The 22,431-nt window shown below is 39.8% G+C and overlaps 2 protein-coding genes across 6 annotated transcripts in view; both read left to right on the top strand.

Annotated features, from left to right (window-relative positions):
* kmt2ba (lysine (K)-specific methyltransferase 2Ba) overlaps positions 1–8,652 on the top strand; it is a 34,099-nt gene extending 25,447 nt beyond the window's left edge. For 3 of the 4 annotated variants that reach the window (XM_082185253.1, XM_082185252.1, XM_082185255.1), the window contains exons 26-37: positions 65–143; positions 446–618; positions 732–887; positions 1,339–3,769; positions 4,182–4,301; positions 4,382–4,500; positions 4,607–4,735; positions 4,842–5,094; positions 5,216–5,323; positions 5,809–5,892; positions 6,600–6,729; positions 6,831–8,652. In XM_082185253.1, coding sequence (XP_082041379.1) covers positions 65–143; positions 446–618; positions 732–887; positions 1,339–3,769; positions 4,182–4,301; positions 4,382–4,500; positions 4,607–4,735; positions 4,842–5,094; positions 5,216–5,323; positions 5,809–5,892; positions 6,600–6,729; positions 6,831–7,106 — 4,058 coding nt within the window. In that variant the 3' untranslated portion in view covers positions 7,107–8,652. The remainder of the gene's footprint in view (positions 1–64; positions 144–445; positions 619–731; positions 888–1,338; positions 3,770–4,181; positions 4,302–4,381; positions 4,501–4,606; positions 4,736–4,841; positions 5,095–5,215; positions 5,324–5,808; positions 5,893–6,599; positions 6,730–6,830) is intronic. The other variant, XM_082185254.1, reaches the window with a different exon arrangement.
* A 3,952-nt stretch (positions 8,653–12,604) lies between these two features.
* Positions 12,605–22,278, top strand: LOC309511851 (uncharacterized protein). Of its 2 annotated transcripts, XM_082187187.1 has the most exons (18): positions 12,605–12,696; positions 12,821–12,892; positions 13,097–13,235; positions 13,330–13,419; positions 15,076–15,150; positions 15,253–15,309; positions 15,463–15,546; positions 16,709–16,801; positions 16,984–17,079; positions 17,170–17,262; positions 17,347–17,433; positions 18,765–18,869; positions 19,839–20,000; positions 20,100–20,207; positions 20,378–20,470; positions 20,646–20,732; positions 20,833–20,943; positions 21,045–22,278. In XM_082187187.1, exons 2-18 carry the CDS (start codon positions 12,835–12,837, stop codon positions 21,112–21,114), a joined length of 1,608 nt encoding a protein of 535 aa, XP_082043313.1. In that variant the 5' UTR covers positions 12,605–12,696; positions 12,821–12,834; the 3' UTR covers positions 21,115–22,278. The 2 variants fall into 2 exon arrangements, with proteins under 2 accessions (XP_082043313.1, XP_082043314.1); XM_082187188.1 differs by lacking the exon at positions 20,100–20,207 and having other exon boundaries at positions 19,839–19,925.
* Positions 22,279–22,431: the final 153 nt, after the last annotated feature.

Genomic DNA, 22,431 nt, shown 5'->3' with positions numbered 1-22,431 from the left:
TTTTTTGTGTGTGTGTGTGTTGAAAAATAAGAGAGAATTCAAAAATGTTCATGTACCCATGCAGGGTCTCTACACATTCAAAAACTTGGTGTTCTGACGGAGCTGTCTGCAAATTCTGGAAAATTGTATCCAGTTGGTTACCAGTAAGTAACAAAGTTTAAAATCACTCTGCTTTCATTTGATAATTCTTTTCAATTGATACTGGTGATGATCAGTTATCAAAGCATTAGTTACATAATTCCTTTTGTAGTACAATTATTGTCCAAAAAATATAAAAAAAACATTAAAGGGTTTAGCAGAACTTAGATTGTTAACAGCAAACTAGTATCAGCTTCAGATTGCACATTCAACCTCTATGAATGTTTATTTTAAAGAAGCAATAGTTGTTCCAGCTTGATGATCTTTTTCCATAGTAATCTGTACTCATAGTTTGATCTGGTCTCAGATGTTCTAGATGGTATTGGAGCACAGTTGACCCTCGCAGGCGATGCCGGTACACTTGTAAAGTGACAGAGGTGCGACCTTCAACACGATGCAAAACTCCTTGTTTCTTGGTGGACCAGGGAGAAAATCACACAATTGTACACAGCCCAAAAGTTCACAATGGTGTGTGTTTAGGTATATCTATCTACATACATATTTAATTTAGAGCCTGTACAGTTTTTGGCCAGCATAGTGTAAAATCTTTGTACTTTATGTACATTTTTCACAATCATATTTCTGTCTCGTAGATGAGGATGGCACAGACAGCGAGTCTTTTTCACCTGAGCTTCCTCCCATCACTCCCTCCAAGACTAAACAGGACTCAGGGGTCGTAGGTAAGACTCCTGGGTATCCACACAACAGGAGACCAGCAGGAGGAATGTCCAGACCATTACCTTCCCCAGGTAAGATTCTTCCATCATTTTTAAGTTTTCTGTTCATTTATTAAACAAATAAATCAAATTACATCAAATTTCAATATGATGAAAAATTTTATCATTTACTCACCCTCATGTCATTCCATACCCATCACACATCCATGTGAATCGAATTAGTATAAATAAGTATTAAAATTAAGAGATGAGAAGGTATGAACTGACAATGATTTATTGGCAAGCGACATGTGCATTCCATTCCCTCTCTTAGAGGTGTTTAAGAACACCTTAGAGCTTAACAAATAAAGCATTCCTGTGAAATAAAAAAATAAAAAAACGGAACAAAGTCTTTATCAACAGAAAGTAATCAAATGTAAAACAACACTGCATAGTCTTCACTCTGTATAAATATAGATTAATCCTACTAAAGAGCAGCAATTGATTTTTCTCTGTATCTTTTGTTGTTTTATTAACATCTCAGGAAATGCTGTTTCCACATCCCATCACATTTTGACCATCAGTGACCTTGATGAGACACGGCGTGCAACAAGGAGACTTTCCACACGTAGCCGAAACGCCTCTCCTCCCCCTGTGGTACTTTCGGGCCCGATGGCTCAGCGATCAGGGAGCTCGATTCACCCTAGGTCGCTTTCATTCAGCCCCCCTGTCTCACCACTTGGTGCAACCGAGAACCTCCTGAGCACCACTTCACCTCGACGAAGAGGGAGGCCTTCTTCATTATCTCCATCTAGCATCACCTCAGGACCCTCACCGCCACAAGCAGCTCTCCGAAGTCCCTCTTCGACCGCACCTTCATCTGTACGCCACTCCACACGACTTCAACAGCCTTTCACAACCACAACACATAAAACTGACGAGGTGGATCAGGAGTTTTTTGCCTTGTCAGAGCCAGAGGAGGCTGCAGGTGCGCCAAGCCACAGAATTCCCACCACATCTGACAAGTCGGATCAAGAACTGCTTTCTGCGCACTTTGATCCAGACACAGATGTGGCTTTGGCCTCAGTATTGAACGCAAAGCTTGAATTTGATGAGGCTTTGCTCAATGAAAATGTGGCTCTGGATTGTGACCCTCAAGGTAGTGAGGCAGATGTGGAAGAAGGAGCCTGCAAATACATCTCTGGCAGGAATGATCTGTCATCGCCTGTGACTTCAGAGATGCAGATGGAAACAGATGATGATGTTGCTGACCATTATCTAAATTTCTCTCGCACAGTTGTGGTCCGTGAGCCTGCCAAAGACTCTACACAAGCAGGTCTTGCTGTCCTTTCTAACTCAGGGTCCATCTCGCAGCTGGATGGAGCTGACAATGACTCAGAGAGTGATACAGGTGAAGCCAACACAGATGATGATACTCAGGAAGTAGGGAGTAGTTTTTGTAGTCAGGATACTGAGCCATTAAAACTCACTGGTCCAAACAAGGGCAGAACCCTTGGCGACGGGCAGCTAGTTTGCACGCAAGCATCAATTGCAAATCCACATACAGCAGATTCTGTTGATCAGAATGCTCAGCCAGAGACTCAAAACATGGACCAGGTTTGTGAAGAACAGGAAATAAGTACTTTAAAAGAGAGCGGAGAATTGCTTGTTGACCTTAGCGCTGACATATCCAACCAACAGGAAGCATCCTTCACAGAAGGATTGAAAGCAACAACGCCCATCATTTACAAAGGTGGTGATCTTGTGACGAGCCAAGAAGTAGTCTTGATGGAGAATGAAGCAACAGAGAGCTCGCAAGAGGTGTTCTTGGACGACGCCAGTGGGAATTTTATATCCGCTGTTGATGGCAGAGTTTTGGACTTGACAGAAAATGCTGCTGGTCCTGAGGCGGCAAGTGATTCCTCACCAATAAACAAGGATGAATCTGTTTTAATGAGAGATTCGTTGCCTGTTGAGAATCTGGCAGCAGCCATGCCAATGAGTGGTACTAGAACAATTCATGTAGTTGCACCAGCTATGCACACAAAAAGACGTTATGTGACTATACAACCTGGATCCCAACCCAAAACTCTCCAGATGGCAATACCTACTGCCACCTCTCTGCCGCTCTCCATGCCCGTCAGTGTTGTCTCATCTCCTCCCACCTTTTCCATTGCACAGCAAGGAACTCTGCTTGCTCATGCCCCGGCTGTAGTAAATGGTTTCGGAGCTCTGCCGAAGGACGCCACAAAGGGTCGTGCGATCGCCATACGCATTGCCACCCCAAAACAAGTGACAGGACAGTCTCTGCTTCAGTGTTTGCCCGGTACACCCTCTACACCTCAGGTTCTTCTGGTCAACCGTGCTGGACAGATTCTAGTGAAAAACCCACTGACTAATACCTACCAAGTACCTAGTGCTAATTCCCCCTCGTATACCCAAATCAGCCAGATTGCGAAGATAATCCACAGTAGTAACGTTCTCCAGCGACCCGTCCCTAAGGTTACGGTGATACCAGTGCCGCAGCTTCAGACTAGTCTCAGCAAAACCACACCAACGCGCATCATATCTTACAGCAGCAGCAGTCGAGCAGCACCGTCAACCCAGGTGCTTATCAGGAGGATTCCTCAGAGTTATCCTAGTCCGCCGATAGAAAGAGGTGACTTGATTTCTGAAAGTGGGCGGAAGGAAATGGCCCAGGCTATAATCGATAAAGCAATGGCAAGTCACCGTGAAATGGCAAGTCCCATCGGCACGAACCCTTCTCAGCTCCACCTTGATAAACGCCTCTCTCCTGAATCGAAAGAATCTACTACTGGGTGTCGTCTTCGAACTCAACCCAACATCTTGTCCCACTCCAGACCTCCAGTCAAGATCAAGAGAGTGTCTTCATTAACTGATCGAATTGGTGTGAAAAGATGTAGGACAGACTTCTTGGATCAAATAGATCCTTGTTCCCAGGATGACCCCAGCAGGTAGGGATAAATATTTAGTCAAATCGGTCAGGATGATCTAATCATTGGTCTAGGTTTAGATTATTTTAGAGACCTAGCATCTGGGAGGGGGATTTCCTGTTTTTTAGCATGTAAACGGTCCATCCGATGTAATGCTATCATTTTGTGCCATAAAAGGTTATAGTAAATGCTGTGAAAAAGTTAGATTTTCTGTTTTTCTGCATATACATGAATTACACTGAACATCTATGAATGCACAAAAGCGACTTACCATGAACAAAAACACCAGCTGCCTAGTGGACCTGATCATGAACCAAATCTTAATTCTTTACGACAGATAAAAATGTCATATTGAACATCTCAACTGGATGTTCTTGTTAATTAATTTTTATTTTCATCATGTAATAATAATCGTTATTTTTCAAATTTTTAGATCAAATCGGGTTAGAATAAAGGCCCCCAGTGTAAAGGATGTGCTTGACTTTGACGAACCTGATGTTGGATCTCTTGACAAGCAGAAGATTGATGAATCCAAGATTGCTGAACTAGAGAGGTCAGTAATGAGAATTTAAAATCACATTTAGTCATGTTTTACCCTAGAAAATCACAATATTTTCTTTTTCTTCTTTTTAGAATTACTCCAAATAATTTGGAGCCCACTGCGGCGCAGGAAAATGACACACGAGACGGTGGTAAATCTCAATGTATGAGCTCAAAATATAGTGATTCCTCTGACTGGGCCCCATATGCAGGTTAATATGAAATATGGCTTTGACGTTAGGCACATTTGTTGTAGTTGCTCGCACTAATTCGATGAATAGTTCGATGAAAAGTTCACTGCATGTGTAATTGTTTCAGGTTGGAGTTCAGATGAGGACTCCCCATCACCTGGCAAGCAGGATAAATGTGCCAGTCTGTATCAACCCCACCTGCGTTTCCAAATTACCAGCGAGGATGGTTTTAGCGTAGAGGCCGACAGCATGGATGGTCAGTTTCGAGAAATCTTGCACTGGGACCATGAAAAAAGCAACTGGGTTTCTTCCTATAAAACTTGGGCACATTATAATACGTTTCCTTCACTGTGTTTCTTCAGTGGCGTGGAAAGCAGTAATGGATGGTGTCCAGGAGGCACGGATAGGCTGTCGGCTGGAGCAGTTGCCCATCAGCAGGGTCAGTGGTGCCAGGGTGCTGGGTGTCCTCCACGATGCTGTGCTCTTCCTGCTGGAGCAGTTGCAGGGTGCTTCCCTCTGCCAGAAACACAGTTTCCGTTTCCACCAGCATGAACTACCAGAAGAGGTGCTGCCAATCAACCCCAGTGGCTGTGCCCGCGCAGAGGTCTATGTGCGGTTAGTATCAGTAAAGACTATCTGAACTCATGTAGCCTTTGTCACATATTGACTGAGTTACTTCATTTTTTCATTTTCAAGTTTTGAAATCAAAAAAGACCTTTTTTTTTTCACTCTCCAGAAAATCTACCTTTGATATGTTTAATTTCTTGGCGTCGCAACATCGGCAGCTTCCTGAGTCTAGGCCATGTGATGATGAAGAGGATGATGTTATGCTCAAATCCAGCAGGTCAGACATGGATTCACAACATGTGAATGTAATACACTTCCACTTTAAGATGTTTTTTGAAAGAGGTCTCTTGCTCACCAAGGCTGCATTTATTTGGTTATTAAAAACTGTAATATTCTGAAATATTATTACATTTTAAAATAACTGTTTTACATCATTACTCTGGTCTTCAGTGTCACATGATCTTTCAGAAATCATTCTACTATGCTGATTTGCTGCTCAATTAGTATAATTGTTTTTTCCAGGATTCTTTCTTAATCAAAAGTTCCAAAGAATAGAATTTATTTGAAATAAAAATCTTTAGTAACATAAATCTCTACTTCATAAGAGACTTCTTTCAGAAACATTAAAATCATACTGGCCCAAACTTTTGAACCGTTGTGTGTGTGTGTGTGTGTGTGTGTGTGTGTGTGTGTGTGTGTATGTGTGGATGCATGTATAAATCTCAAGAGTATATTCATTCTTGCATTTCAACTTCCCTTTAGAAGAGCCACAAGTACGGAGTTGCCAGTGGCTATGAGGTTCAGACACTTGGAAAAAACCTCCAAAGAAGCTGTGGGAGTTTACAGGTAATTCCTTCCAGTGTGATACAGCACAAAAACTAGCTGTGTAAACCTTCTTATAACCAATCCCATGCCAATAAAAGAGATTTGATCTCTGAAGATGAAAAGTGTTCATTTTTTCAGCAGTTTTTAAATTTAAATCTAGTCTTAGTCCTGTGTCAAATGTACTTTTTAGTTTTTATCATGTTAAGTCAACCTTGTCCTGTTTTTGTTTAATGTCTTGGCAAACTAGTCTAGTTTTAGTCAATGAAAACTGTCACATTTTCATCATTAAATTGATAATCCTTTTGCTCAAAATTATAATCACAATGATTGTGGTCATTTGAAAAATTAGTGTTTTTTTTTTAATTTCATTTAAGCACAATATCTCGATGAAGATCGCACTTTATTCTCAGTGTAGAAAGACTACCGTGCGCTCGGTTGCCAGATTGAGAAGATTAAGTAAAACACAAGGTAGAAAATGTAACCTTTTAAGAGAAAGGCTCTAATTGGGGGCTTTCAAATCTTGACCTTTTTTTAAACTTGTTACTGTCGTCTCTTTTCGTCAACGATATTGCATGTTGATATATTCACAGTTATTGTTTAATGGCGTTGGTGTCGTCTCGTTTTAGTCATGGAAAAAAGAACGTCGGCGAACATTTTCCGTCATAGATTTTGTTAACGTAATTGACACTAGATGAAAAGTAACCACGTTTTCCTTGTCTCCGTGATAGATCTGCTATACATGGTCGTGGTCTTTTCTGCAAGAGGAACATTGAGGCTGGGGAGATGGTGATCGAGTATGCTGGGAATGTCATCCGCTCGGTTCTCACAGACAAAAGGGAGAAATACTATGACGGCAAGGTAAATGTGATTTAAAAACGTCAATTTATCCTTTTGCAGTTTTCGCCAGGCTTTCTTTCCTAACACTCTACTGTCTAATTCCTCCCTCCGTCTCCTCAAAGGGCATCGGCTGCTACATGTTTCGCATTGACGACTTCGATGTGGTGGATGCCACCATGCATGGAAACGCGGCACGGTTTATCAATCACTCCTGCGACCCGAACTGTTATTCGAGAGTCATCAACGTGGAGAGCCAGAAGCACATCGTTATTTTCGCCCTGCGGAAGATTTACCGTGGAGAGGAGCTCACCTACGACTACAAGTTCCCCATTGAAGATGCAAACAACAAATTGCACTGTAATTGCGGGGCCCGGCGCTGCCGACGCTTCCTGAACTAAAGTCACCGTGGTTTACTCTGGCACATGGGTGGAAATAGGAGGTTTGCGAGGGGATATTTTGGTATGGGTGGCTATTTTTGAAGGAAGACACTCATTACAGGTGCTTGAGGGTATGGAGATGAAGGATACACCATATTTATATTGATTGGCCTGGTGTGTAGCGTTTTTAGACCACCACTCACAACTTGATTGGTTACCTCGTATGAGCTATATTTCCTACCCCAACATTCAACAACCTGGAAAGTCCTGGACTGGATGAGGCAGATGATTGCTTTGATTTAACAATTAAAAATTGTGACCTCAAACGAATACCCTTTACTTAACTATTTCACCAGTTTTCCCCAGCATGCCTTTCAAATCTTGCCACTGGTAATACAGTAGATCTTTTTCTGGAAGAATCCTTTAGCTGTCAGAACTAATGTACAGAGGTTTTCATAGTGGAAGATACCCTGAAGTTTCAAAGGGTGTGATTATTTTTGCTACTGAATCAGAGGAGTTCCTGTGATGGGTCGTCCTCAATAGCACCTTAATAATCTTTGCTCCCCCTCCCCCCCTCCCCTCCCAGAAATGTTGGCACTGTACATAGATGTACATTTTGGTGAACTATGAACAATCTTGCCACACAACATAGTTTGTAAACAGGAGCCTGTATGTTTCCAGAACATTTACATTTGTATATTTCACAGTGTGGTTTTTTTACATGGGTGCAAATGAATGCATCACTTCGAACATGCTTTTAAAAAAAACATTCTAACAAAACAAATTCCCTTGACTGGTAGAGATAGAGTACCTTTGCTCTGAATGCATGTACAGACAGTTTTGCAGCATTCTGGGTCATGTACAGATTACCTTTCTTCATAAGACTTCACCCAAAGCCCAGTTTTTGACTCATTGATTTTAAGAACCCACTGTTTTTATGTGCTTTTATATCTTAAGGTCAGTCTTTGGATGGGTCTATTGTAATATTCTTTATATTAGGATTACTTGTGCAGTGTTAAATGTTCAAAAAACTCCCATCCTGATCAAAACATGCACAGGTATTAACAGAAATATTCAAACCCATACTCATGAATGGCGGGTTTAGCTTGAAACAGCCGACTTGCTTCTAATAGCCATGTGTTTGTTCCTTTCCTCATGCAGCGCGTTTAGGCCGACTCTCATTTCCATTTTGTTTGACTACCTCAGTAGCTCAGTAAACCAGTGACAGCTAGTTGAAGTTACAGTGCAAACAATAGTAAAAAATTATGCTGGGATAATCCCGAAATAGCTTTGATTTTATGCAACGTGACTGTAGGGGTTGTTTGTTTCATTTGTTTGTTTTTCCAGAGAATTCCCGGATCCCTCTTCCCTCGTGCTTTTGTACAGAATTGAAGTGTGCTTATTAAAAATGAAGACTGAGGCTTGATTCCATCACTGAACGTGATCCAACTCAAAGTGAAACTTTGTGTATAGTTGTATACAAGAATTTCTAAATCTGTTCAATTTTTCTACGCACTTTTTTTTATTTATGATGTTCTGTACGTAATAAAGATATTTGAACAAAGTACATTCTTGAATTTTTTTTTTTGTAAATATTTTAAGTTGGCATTAAAACAAAATTGATCATGTTTACTGTATTACAGCATGTTATACAAAATAAAAAATGGCTTCCGTTCTGCCTTTAATGAACTTTAACTTGATTTGACCCATTAAAAATCTTGCAAATAGTTAATTTGGATTTATTAACTATTTATTTTGACTTTTATCTGAAAATGTTTACGATTTATTATTTAGTAATGGTGGATTTGTGGGCAAGGTCAATTTAAATTTGGAAGGGGGAAAGTCAAAAATGATTACATTTATTAAAAAGTTGAAATATTTATTAGAATTCATAATAATCAATATTAGTTAATTTATATCGATAATAGTCCATCCATCTTCTTCCGCTTATCCGGGGCCGGGTCGCGGGGGCAGCAGTCTAAGCAGAGATGCCCAGACTTCCCTCTCCCTAGACACTTCCTCCAGCTCTTCTGGGGGGACACCGAGGCGTTCCCAGGCCAGCCGGGAGACATAGTCTCTCCAGCATGTCCTAGGTCTTCCCCGGGGTCTCCTCCCAGTGGGACGCGCCCGGAACACCTTCCCGGGAAGGCGTCCAGGAGGCATCCGGAACAGATGCCCGAGCCACCTCAGCTGACCCCTCTCGATGTGGAGGAGCAGCGGCTCTACTCTGAGCTCCTCCCGAGTGACCGAGCTTCTCACCCTATCTCTAAGGGATCACCCAGCCACCCTGCGGAGAAAGCTCATTTCGGCCGCCTGTATCCGGGATCTTGTCCTTTCGGTCATGACCCAAAGCTCATGACCATAGGTGAGAGTAGGAACGTAGATTGACTGGTAAATCGATTTTACTTTCTTCACCACAACAGACCGGTACATCGACCTCATTACTGCAGAAGCTGCACCGATCCGTCTGTCAATCTCCCGTTCCATCCTTCCCTCACTCGTGAACAAAACCCCAAGATACTTAAACTCCTCCACTTGAGGCAGGAACTCTCCACCAACCTGAAGTGGGCATGTCACCCTTTTCCGACTGAGGACCATGGCCTCGGATCTGGAGGTGCTGATTCTCATCCCAGCCGCTTCACACTCGGCTGCAAACTGTCCCAGTGCATGCTGAAGGTCCTGGCTTGATGAGGCCAACACGACAACATCATCTGCAAAGAGCAGAGACGAAATCGTGTTGTCACCAAACCTGACACCCTCCGGCCCCTGGCTGCACCTAGAAATTCTGTCCATAAAAATTATGAACAGAACCGGCGACAAAGGGCAGCCCTGCCGGAGTCCAACATGCACCGGGAACAAGTCTAACTTACTGCCGGCAATGCGAACCAAGCTCCTGCTTCGGTCGTACAGGGACCGGACAACCCTTAGTAAAGGACCCCGGACACCATACTCCCGGAGCACCCTCCATAGGCCGCCGAGAGGGACACAGTCGAATGCCTTCTCCAAATCCACAAAGCACATGTGGACTGGTTGGGCAAACTCCCATGAACCCTCCAGCACCCTGTAGAGGGTATAGAGCTGGTCCAGAGTTCCACGGCCTGGACGAAAACCACACTGTTCCTCCTGAATCCGAGGTTCTACTATCGGCCATATTCTCCTCTCCAGTACCCTGGCATAGACTTTCCCAGGGAGGCTGAGAAGTGTGATTCCCCCTGTAGTTGGAACACACCCTCCGGTCCCCCCTCTTAAAAAGAGGGACCACCACCCCGGTCTGCCATCCCAGAGGCACTGTCCCCGACCGCCACGCGATGCTGCAGAGGCGTGTCAGCCAAGACAGCCCCACAACATCCAGAGACTTGAGGTACTCAGGGCGGATCTCATCCACCCCCGGTGCCTTGCCACCGAGGAGTTTCTTGACTACCTCGGTGACTTCAGCTTGGGTGATGGACGAGTCCACCTCTGAGCCCTCAGCCTCTGCTTCCTCAATGGAAGACGTGACGGCGGGATTGAGGAGATCCTCGAAGTATTCCTTCCACCGTCCAACAACATCCCCAGTTGAGGTCAACAGCTCCCCACCTCTACTGTAGACAGCGTTGGTAGGGCACTGCTTCCCCCTCCTGAGGCGCCGGACGGTTTGCCAGAATCTCTTCGAGGCCAGCCGATAGTCCTTCTCCATGGCCTCACCGAACTCCTGCCAGGCCCGAGTTTTTGCCTCCACAACCACCCGGGCTGCAGTTCGCTTGGCCTGCCAGTACCCGTCAGCTGCCTCAGGAGTCCCGCAAGCCAACCAGGCCCGATAGGACTCCTTCTTCAGCTTGACGGCATCCCTTACTTCCGGTGTCCACCACCGGGTTCGGGGATTGCCACCTCGACAGGCACCGGAGACCTTACGGCCACAGCTCCGAGTGGCTGCTTCGACATTGGAGGTGGAGAACATGGTCCACTCGGACTCAATATCTCCAGTCTCCCTCGGGATCCGGTCGAAGCTCCGCCGGAGGTGGGAGTTGAAGATCTCTCTGACAGGCCAAACGTTCCCAGCAGACCCTCACAGTACGCTTGGGTCTGCCGAGTCTGTCCAGCTTCCTCCCCCGCCATCGGATCCAACTCACCACCAGGTGGTGATCAGTTGACAGCTCCGCCCCTCTCTTTACCCGAGTGTCTAAGACATACGGCCTAGGGTGTCCTGGTGCCACGTGCACTGATGGACACCCTTATGCTTGAACATGGTGTTCGTTATGGACAAACTGTAACTAGCACAGAAGTCCAATAACTGAACACCGCTCGGGTTCAGATCAGGGGGGCCGTTCCTCCCAATCACGCCCCTCCATGTGTCACTGTCGCTGCCCACGTGGGCATTGAAGTCCCCCAGTAGAACGACGGAGTCCCCAGTTGGAGCACTTTCCAGCACCCCTCCCAGAGACCCCAAGAAGGCCGGGTACTCTGCACTGCCGTTTGGTCCGTAGGCACACACGACAGTGAGAGACCTATCCCCGACCCGTAGGCGCAGGGAAACGACCCTCTCGTTCACTGGGGTGAACTCCAACACATGCGGAACATTGCTATAAGCAAACCCACACCAGCCCGCCGCCTCTCACCATGGGCAACTCCAGAGTGGTGAAGAGTCCATCCTCTCTCGAGGAGTGTGGTTCCAGAGCCCAAGCCGTGCGTAGAGGTGATCCCGACTATCTCTAGTCGGAACCGATCGATAATAGTAATTAGTAATAAAAAAATAATTGAAATGTAAGTGTAATTAAATGAAATGAAATCGATAATAGTAATTTCATTTAATTACATTTACATTTCAATTATTTTTTTTATTATTTATCATTTATCATAAACTTGTATGATAATTGACCAGAATCATTCAATCTGATTTTATATTTCCATTCTGACATGCCATTTTTATAACATTTTCCCAATGGTTCAGTTTATTTATCTTAATAATATAACAGATGGCACAACCAGATTCATTATTAACTATAACTAAAACCATAAAAAACTCAAATAAACCCTTTAAAAAAAATTCTACTTAACTTATTTTTGTTTAGTTGAAGTACTACAATAATTAAAACATTGAACAAATAAACTAAAACTTAAATATAAAACTAGACATTATTTAAAAAAAATAGACATTATATATATATATATATATATATATATATATATAAAAAAAAACTACCTTCATCAGTGTGCTTACCAATAATGACATAAACACAACCAAATACAAATTCTAAATATTGAAAAAGCTATTATAGTATGTCATTGATTCTAAAATACCTCTGAATAAAGCATCATCTTGTTCATGCTAAACTAATCTCTATACTGTATGTTACAATTTAGTTCCATGTACATTATTAATAAGGATTTTTTCACATGTATTTTTTATTTTTCAATTTGGAAATGTAACCTGGACAAAACACTGAAATATTAACAGATAAATGTTTGTTTAGACCCATCTAGCTACCCATCTACTCTTTTGCCCTGCTCGGTTGCTGACAAGTAGCCTACACACATTTGCTCTGCTGTTGACGGTTGACCATGTAATGACCCATATAAGCCAAGAGTCAGACAGTGAGGGATATTTAGTGTGCACAGACTCGCAGATCAAAAAGTAAGTGTTTGTCTCTTCTGTCTTCAATAATATTCAGTACAAAGTAACGTTACACATCCATTGGTTTTCATTCCTTTCTGGCATGTTTAGTAGCCTACTTACATCTTTTTTTCCTCTCTTTTAGCATAAGACGGAAACATGATTAAGGTTTTGTTTTATGTAGGTTTAGCCCTATATGCATTATCCTACATATACGGTACGTTGTTTTCCCTCTTATTGTGGTCGAACAATTAAAATCAACCTTTAAACTTTAATGGACAAAAGTAGCATTTATGTGATAGCTCTAACAATAATGTTCTGGATATATTGACAACTGTTGGCATTGTCTTTTGTGGTAGTAATTCTTTCACCCCCGGTTTCTCTGTAGTTTTTAATCATTCTGTCTTTGTTTTGAACAAAGATGACAGTGCTGATCTATCATCTCCAAACTTAAGAGAACAAATCCTCAACTCTGGGACTGTAGTTTTTTGGGACTTCCTGGACAAAGTCATAACCGTTACAGAGAAAATAGTGAGAGATGATCAGTTCAGGAAATCTAGGTAAGACCAGCAGTGGATAATGTATCTTAAATTGTCTGCTACTGATATCTAGGTTCAACAGTTTCCTGATCATAACCTTTTTCTGTTTTTACAGGATCGCTGTCCAAAGTTGGGTAAAAAAATTAAGAGAGTTTGTAAAACCAGAGAATGCTAGCGGGAGCCAGTATGAGTCAGATGTAATACAGTAAGTCTGTCCAACGCTCTCAAATACTAATGATAGTAATGTTATGTTTATTCGAAGCACAAGTCATGAATACAATCTCAAAAGAACCAGTTGAAAAGTTAGCATGATTCTTAACACTGTGTTGTTACCTGGATGATAGATGTTAATGAGTCCTTTGTCCTGAGAAGTAAAAACTGCCTGTTCTACAGAAAAAGGTCCTGCACCTTCTTTGTTTTTTTTTACTGCATTTCTGCATATTTGAACCCCTTCCAACAGTAACTGTATGATTTTGGGATCCGTCTTTTCACACTGAGGTCTCGAACTTACCGTAACTATTACAAAAGGTGCAAGCGTTCATTGATGTTCAAAAAGGCAAAACAGGGGTGTAAACTTTTGAACAGAATGATTGGTGTGAATTGTTTGTGTTTTGTTTACAGATCTTTTTTGCTTTGTTTAGTACTGCCCTTAAGACGCTTCAGACGATATTTACAAGTCTCACATTTATTAAGTCACGGTTATTTATATACAGCACTTTAAAGATCGTCTCAAAGCAACTTTAAAAGTTCAGAAAAAGTTTAGCAGATATAAAAACCATTTTAATTCAGCTATAAGCATCTCTATGGAAGATAATGGTTTCATTATTTAGCTCAATTTATCATAAACCTGTATGATAATTGACCAGAATCATTCAATCTGATTTTATATTTCCATTTTGACATGCCATTTTTATAACATTTTCCAATGGTTCAGTTTATTTCTCTTAATAATATAACAGATGGCACAACCAGATTCATTATTAACTATAACTAAAACCATAAAAAACTCAAATAAACCCTTTAAAAAATTCAGCTGATTGCCAAGACCATTCTTATTTTTGTTTAGTTGAAGTACTACAATAATTAAAACATATTGAACAAATAAACTAAAACTTTTAAATATAAAACTACAGACATTATAAAAAAAAAAAAAACAACTACCTTCATCAGTGTGCTTACTAATAATGTCATAAACACAACCAAAAACAAATTCAAAATATTGAAAAAGCTATTATAGTATGTCATTGATTCTAAAATACCACTGAATAAAACATCATCTTGTTCATGCTAAACTAATCTCTATACTGTATGTTACAATTTAGTTCCATGTACGTTATTAATAAGGATTTCACATGTATTTTTTTTATTTTATTTTTTTATTTGGAAATGTAACCTGAAATGACACCAACAGTAAGATGGACAAAACACTCAAATATTAACAGATAAATGTTTGTTTAGACCCATCTAGCTACCCATCTACCCTTTTGCCCTGCTCGGTTGCTGACAAGTACACATATTTGCTCGGCTGTGGACGGTTGACCATGTAGTGTCAGTGCAGTTAAATCGATAATGTCCCTGAATATTAATTGTTTTTTAAACCCTGATTCCAGAAGACAAAATAAGAATAATTTAGACCAATATCTTTCCTCTGTTTCCGCTATTGTTATAGTTGTGGTGTGGACTCACTCTGCTATTCACTTAGAACAATTAGAATGAGTTAGAATGATTTTTAGAATATCATGATTATAGTTAGAACTGGTCGAAATGATTAGATAAAGAACAAATTTGTCTTATTTTATTTATGTAGGATTTTTGGTGATTTAAAAAAATAAATATATATTGCCTGTTCTTTATTTCACAGGAGATTATTTCCATTCACGGCTGCTGCTACATTTGGGGCAACGATCAAGGAGATCTTTGACAAAATGTTCTTTCCGTAAGAGCTTTATCATCTTTACACATTCTTAAAACACTCAAAGATCTCGTTTACTTCTGACAAGTTCTCTGAAACCCAATATATTATGAATGTGCTCTACAGGTATTTCAACATTCACCGCCAGATCTTTAAAAACGAGACGATGGTGGAGATCTGGAAGTAAGCATGTGTTCATTGAGCGTGGAGAACACAAGATCCAGTGTTCCTTTGTCAAAGTGCTTGTCCAAGATGTGATTGTGCACTGGCCTTACAAATCCAACATCTTTTGTTTTGCTCATAACTTGATTTATTCATCTGACTTGTTTATTACAGAGAAGTGGAGTCATACTATCTTCCAGGAGCCCCTCCAATCTACAGTAAACCCATGGGGTTCTTCAGTTTCCTTCTGGCCAAGGCGTAGGACCTCTCTATAATTTAATTTAAACTTGTTTAATGCTGTATTTAAAATATTTTCAGCAATAAGTTATGCGCAGATTCTACGGAGCCCCTAAAGGGACATGGTGAAGGAAAACCTATGAGATGGGAGGAAAAATTATGTCAATGCTTTTGCATTCTCTTCCAGAGGTTTTGCAAGCGAAAGCAACATGTCTTGAAGGAACACAAAGTTTCTCGGGGAAACGAAAAACTTTTGCAAGGGAATGCAAAGGTTTTGCGAGCGAATACTGAGTTTCTTGGGGTAACGCAAAACTTTTGCGAGCAAAAGCAAAGTTTCTCGGGGGAACGCAAAACTTTTGTGAGGGAACGGAAAACTTTTGTGAAGGAACGCAAAGGTTTTGCGAGTGAAAGCAAAGTTTGTTGGGGGAACGCAAAACTTTTGTGAAGGAACGCAAAGGTTTTGCGAGTGAAAGCAAAGTTTGTTGGGGAAACGCAAAACTTTTGTGAGGGAACGCAAAGGTTTTGCGAGCAAAAGCAAAGTTTCTCGGGGAAACGCAAAACTTTTGTGAGGGAACGCAAAGGTTTTGCGTGTGAAAGCAAAATTTCGTATGGTATAACGCAAAAGTTTCTTGAGGGAACGCAAAGGTTTTCCGAGTGAACGCAAAGTTTCTCAGGGAATGCAAAACTTTTGCGAGGGAACACTAAGGTTTTGTGAGCAAACACTAAGTTTCTCGGGGGAACGCAAATCTTTTGCGAGGGAAGTATAAGGTTTTGTGACCGAACACTAAGTTTCTCGGGGGAACGCAAAACTTTTGCGGGGGGACCCTAAAGCATTGACATATATTTTTTCCTCCCATCTCAATTTTTTTCCCATCACCATGTCTCTTTAGGTGCCCCATGAGGTTCTGTGATGATTACACCATGTCAACACCGGACGCAACTGTTGACGTGTCGCATCTTGAAAAAGTTACCGTTACAAATCCATGTCGCGCTGTGCTGCGCCACATCCAGTGTAGACAACACCACTGATTTGAATGGTTTCTGTTGTCATTTGGCGCTTTGCATTGCGCCGCTCGCATCCAGTGTAGACACGGTGTTAGTAAAACATGCATTGAACTACAAAATTATTTTACTTAAGTGTAGCATATTAAAAGATGACATTCTGTATTTTGACATTTAAAAGGGTGGTGAGATCCCGGCTGGTGAACATGCTCAAAGCTGGGGTGGATACTGTTGTGGACATCGGAAAAATAGATTTGAACCAACTTCATGAGGAGTAAGAGCTGCTTTAAAGCCATGCTGTTAAAAGCAAATCTAAATAAGCAACTATGAATTAATGGATGCATTTTATATTATTGTCCTGCAAACTTAAGTGTTGGGTTAAACACATAAGCCCATGACAAAAAATTATTACATTTCATAAAGTGTAATTTTAACCACTTGGTGTCTCCTCCGAAGAGTGCAGATGGTTATGGATCAGATTAGAAGCAAAGCCTTTGAAATTTCAGTTTTGGAAAGGCAAAAAGAGAAGAATGATTTCCTTATATCATTAAGGTAAGAACCTTTGTTAATATTAATTCTAAACTTCAATATTGTACTTAATGACATCTCTAAATAACAATTTTTCTCTTCTGTGTTTCCTAGAACCGCATCTGGACTGATTGTTTTTTACTGGGATGAAGTTTTGAAACACACCGAAAGTCCGTCGTTCCATGCGAAATACTTGGATTCTAAGAAGTAAGACTATGCTACTGATTGACAGGTTGATAAATATAAAGTAAAATTAGCATTAAAAAAATGCCTGAATTTTGTGTGTTACAGGCAATGGGCAGAGCTGATTAAGTTGAGAAACGCAAGTGAAAAGTATCATGTGCTTTTAGACCCAGATTCAAAGCATGGTCTTTTGAAGTAAGGAAGACATGCTCAAAATGTTGAATATTACAAATATCATTTAAACCACTACATAATTAATAGTTATACCATGGCATTTCTTGGCACATCCTTTCAGACAACTACAATTTCATAATTATCATTAAAACCACTTGAACAATCAGGATCCTTCTATTGTGTTACCCCGAGAAATATAGTTTTTTCCTCCCACCTCATGTCTTTTCCATCACAAAAGTTTTGTGAGTGAACGCAAAGATTCCCTGGGGGATGCCAAAGTAGAGTGAAAGTCAACTTTTTTCAGAGGATTAGTGATTCATGAACGATCAAATGAACGAAAGATTCAGAAGGTAAAGTAATTATTTATGTTCCCTGTAAACTATTTTTGACTGCATTATAATGATTTCTTAATTCAGAATATGATCGAGATTGCGTGGTGGATGTGTTCGGGGGAATTTGCCTGTTGAAAGTATTAACATTTAAAGCCCCTTAAATGAACGAAATGATTCGAAAAAAGATTCGTTCATTTTGATGAACAAGAGAGTCAGTAAAATGATCTTTCAATTTATATCTTTTTTTAAACCATTACCATGTCCATTTATCCCTCCTGGAGTGCCACGGTCCTTTGTATTTAATTAGGGTTTTGCTCCAATCTTAAGCACACCTGAACCAGCGATTCAAGCTCATCCAGCCATGTGTTTTGGAGCTGGTTGGAGATACGCTCTGCAGGACAGTTTGATAATAAAAAAATAAATACAAATAAATAAAGCAATAGACCTTTTTCAGAGCATGACAGATGAAAGCGAGGCTGTGAGATCCAAATCAATCCAAAAACACATTAAATAACAGTACAACCCACTGAAGAGATGTAGGCCTATCCCTCACAGCCCAGCTTTCATTCCCATTAAAAATCAAAGATGGCGCTGTTGTAAATAAGTCAGCTGTGACTCATCCCGTACTCATCGTCACTGATTGCATTCACCTGTATCTCATTATGTACGGTCACCAGCTGGAGTGCCCTTGAAAGCCACCAGAGGGCACTCCAGCTGGTGACGTTACATAAATAGTCTGGTGTGGAGTGCCCTCTGGTGGCTTTCAAGGGCACTCCAGCTGGTGACCGTTACATTTACAGATCTAAATTCACTGTAAACCACAGCTTCTCAGGGCTTACTGATTTTATAAAACGGTTAGTCCATAAAAAATATATTTATTTCAATATTAAGTAATGAGGTCACGTGTATTCTTGTCGAGTAATGTACATCGAACGTGGCTCCACCAATCAGAATAAAGGGCTGGAGTTTTTATTTTTACTGTGCCTTTTTACTGTAACTGATTCCAATTTTCTTTTCTAGCTGGACTCAACTTCATTTTGATAAATTCTTTGACGCCTTGGCCCTGGAATATTACAGTCGTGGAAATGAAGCTCTTGGTTCGGACAGATTCAGTCAGTCTAACTGGCAAGTGATCTATACTGTGAGATATTAAACATGATTTATGATTAATGAATATGTATCCATGTATCTGATACATTAGATTTTGTTTGTTAGTAGCTTAAAGGAACACTCCACCGTTTTTTGAAATAGGGCTTATTCACCTTCTTTCCTACATTTAGATAGGTGGGCAAATGCATTTTTGTCTCAGTGCATGCATTGTTTTAGTTTGACAGGGTTGGCGCTAGCTTAGCTTAGCATAATGAATGGAATCCTTTGTTGCCAGCTAGCATGTCCTGAGTAAAAGTGATATAAAAATAAATAAAAAACCCACCTAATTACTTCTTGTGGCCTGCGTATTCACAACGAGTACAAATAGCGATGCAGATTAACACTAGGCGATTTCCTATGCAGATTTTGACTTGGGACTATATTAGGGGGAAGCACAGGCGAAGCACTGCTACTTGGGCGCAGAGATATCACGCCCAAGTAGCAGTGCTTCGCCTGTGCTTCCCCCTAATATAGTCCTTAATATATAAGTCAATATCTGCCTAGGAAATCGCCTAGTGTTAATCTGCATCGCTATTTGTACTTGTTGTGAATACTCAGGCCACAAGAAGTAATTTAGGTGGGTTTTTTTTTTTTATATCACTTTTATTCAGGACATGCTAGCTGGCAACAAAGGATTCCATTCATTATGCTAAGCTAAGCTCACGCCGACCCTGTCAAACTAAAACAATGCATGCACTGAGACAAAAATGCATTTGCCCACCTATCTAAATGTGGGAAAGAAGGTGAATAAGCCCTATTTCAAAAAACGGTGGAGTGTTCCTTTAAGGAAATAGCAGTTTGTGATTCAAAAATTGTTCATCTGTTGTTTCAGAAAGGAATGACACGTAAACATGTAGATATACTTCATAGACATCTGTGAGAATTTAAAGCGATATTAATGACAAATCAATGGTAAAACAAAGATGATCCCTCCATTTTGTTCAGGGCTATTGGCAAAAGCGCTGTTGTTTACTCTCTTCCTGTTTGTGAAAAACTTTCTGAAGTCGGCTTTGGGATTACCGAGATCAACAGGTTTCTGCACAGAGTAGATCACATACACCTTATTTTTGAAAGGAAATATGAAGTGTATGAATCACTCACTCACAGGTAAGGTAATTTTCTCATGTTTAATTATATCGTATTGAATTAATATGTAAATCTTAAAATAGGAAGACATTTTTTTATTTGTTTTTCTCTGTCTTGCAGAGAGAGCTTTTTGGTGATCCTCTATAAGGGCGTTTTGAATGATCTTAGTCTAGTTATTGAACATGAGAAAACCAAGAACGAAGATAATCAACTATTACTACCTTTGCGGTAAGACAAAGTAAAAAAAACAACACAATAAAACATCTTGTTTTATGATCACCTTTCAGTTAAGACAAGTTGTGTGTTCTTGATATATTTATCTAGAAGACTAATGCTTCGTGCTCTCTATGTAATGCATATATAATACATTCCTCCTCATAATCTTTTGTTTACTATAGCGTAATTAGGAAAAGGTTCCTCGAGATTTGGGACTGCTGTATCAGTGAACAATACAGCAGTTTTGATGAGACTGAACTCCAGCAATCAGTGAAGTAAGAAATGGACTTTTATCCTCTTTATTTTTCATATGTCCAGTAAAAAATCGTGGAAATCTGGTTAAAACACTGCCTGGTTCTGAAACACTGTTGGCTGAAATTTAGCATGTTCTTGTGTATGATTTTTGCAATCAAATAATCAGTCAGAAATGGTATAACTTATATTTGACAGTAAATGGAATCAAGTGAGGAGCGCTGTCATTAATGAGCTGTTGAAAAGTGAAGCATTTACCCGAAAACAGCTTGAAGAAGCACCAAAGTAAGAGGAACAAGAAAAAGTGATTTATTTATGAATACTTTGCTCTAAATCTGCATATTTGACAAGTTATCATTTGTTTTTTGTTGTTTAAATCATAAAGGAACTTTATTCAAGCCATTCATCGGATCCTGGAGAAACTGAAGGAGTATACTGATCTGGTTGATGGCTTTGATGACATTATTAATTCTGCTAATTCTAATTCAACTGCTTTGTAAGATTTATCATTTTCACACCATATTTGCATTTGAACAGAAGCCATGTAGATAAATATGCATTTTTATTCAATCTTCACAATTTTTATTTTTCCCACAGAATCTTCAAGGAGTCAGTGGATTTCACAAACGAATGGATTCGTGAAGTCTGGGATATGCTAGTGGAGTAAACTCTCCCTATGAATAAAATGTCAGGATTGTATAGAGGCTTGTTTCCACCACAAAAAAAAAATAAAAATTAAAAAAAGGTAATTACGACTTTTAATCTCATAATTCTGAATTTTTATTTTTCAGAATTGCAATATATAGCCTAAACTCACAATTGTGAGTTATAAAATCAGAATTTGCAAGATATAAACTAATATTTATAATAAATAAAGTCAGAACTATTGTGAGCTATAAAGTCCCAAGAATAAAAGTCAGCTCACTATTCTGACATTTTCTCGCAATTGCATGTATATATCCCGCAATTCTGACTTTATATCCTGCAATTGAAAAAAGAAAAAAGTCCGAAATTGTGAGATGAAAAGTCACAATTAGCCCACCCTTTTTTATTTTTTTATTATTTCATATGATTACAGCTGCTGTCAATAAGTAGAATTATACCAGCAATGTATTTTTAACAGTAGCCTACTTAACATGCTGTTATTGAAATGAAAAAAAAATAAATAAAAAAAATACATTAGTAGATACTGAGTAAAAAAAGGTTTGTTCCACTGTAAACTTTGTTTTTACATGATAAAAACTGTTTATTTAGATTTGTTATACATCTTCCAGCATCTGAACTCATTAATCAACATCATCTGGATCTATTTGCATGTGTTAATTTTCACTTATGTGCACATATTAAAGTGTCTTTAACTACTGTGTACTAACATTTAAATTAATCATTTGATAAAGTGCACTTATCTTACTAGAAAACTAGAACTACAAAAGTGATTTTATACTGGCATATATTGGTGAATACTTTTTTTGTTTTGTTACACTGACCACATCAAAATGACTTTTATGTGACATCATTTGATGTAAATTTAAGACAAATTGATCTTGGAAATGATGCAGGATAAGCAGGTCTGTTTTATCAGCATGTAAAAATAAACAATATTAACACTAGTTGAAAAGAGAAGAATCATCCTGATTGGCTGCCTTTTACTGACCCTAAAAACTGCTGTTGACTGAAGAAATATTGATCAGAAGCACACAAAACCATGGACTTTCACACTGATATACATTATTGGCAAAGTGCATTGAACTCATGGCCTACATTCAATTTAATATTGACAGATTGCATTTCTTGTGAAAAAAATCAATAAAAAATCTGACATTGTACCATATTTACTGTCAAATATTCATACAGTTTACTATTTACTATTATTACACTTTATTTCAATTCTTCACTTTATACATTCTATAACTATGAGTAACTTTTCAACTACATGTCAACTTTCTCTCACTATAGTATTAATGAACTGTTCGGGTTGGTAGAA

The sequence above is a fragment of the Leuciscus leuciscus genome (genome assembly GCF_965113295.1).
Source record: "Leuciscus leuciscus genome assembly, chromosome: 12".
NCBI lineage: Eukaryota > Metazoa > Chordata > Actinopteri > Cypriniformes > Leuciscidae > Leuciscus > Leuciscus leuciscus.
Note: the sequence above shows the minus strand (reverse complement) of the source record. Positions and strands in the feature narration are given on the sequence as shown.

Excerpts from the sequence above, each read along its gene's own strand:
- LOC309511851 (XM_082187187.1), top strand. The coding sequence starts at position 12,835 with ATGATTAAGGTTTTGTTTTATGTAGGTTTAGCCCTATATGCATTATCC. Across the intron at positions 15,310-15,462 it reads ACGATGGTGGAGATCTGGAA|AGAAGTGGAGTCATACTATC; the intron begins GTAAGCATGTGT and ends TGTTTATTACAG. Across the intron at positions 20,001-20,099 it reads TATGAATCACTCACTCACAG|AGAGAGCTTTTTGGTGATCC; the intron begins GTAAGGTAATTT and ends TCTGTCTTGCAG.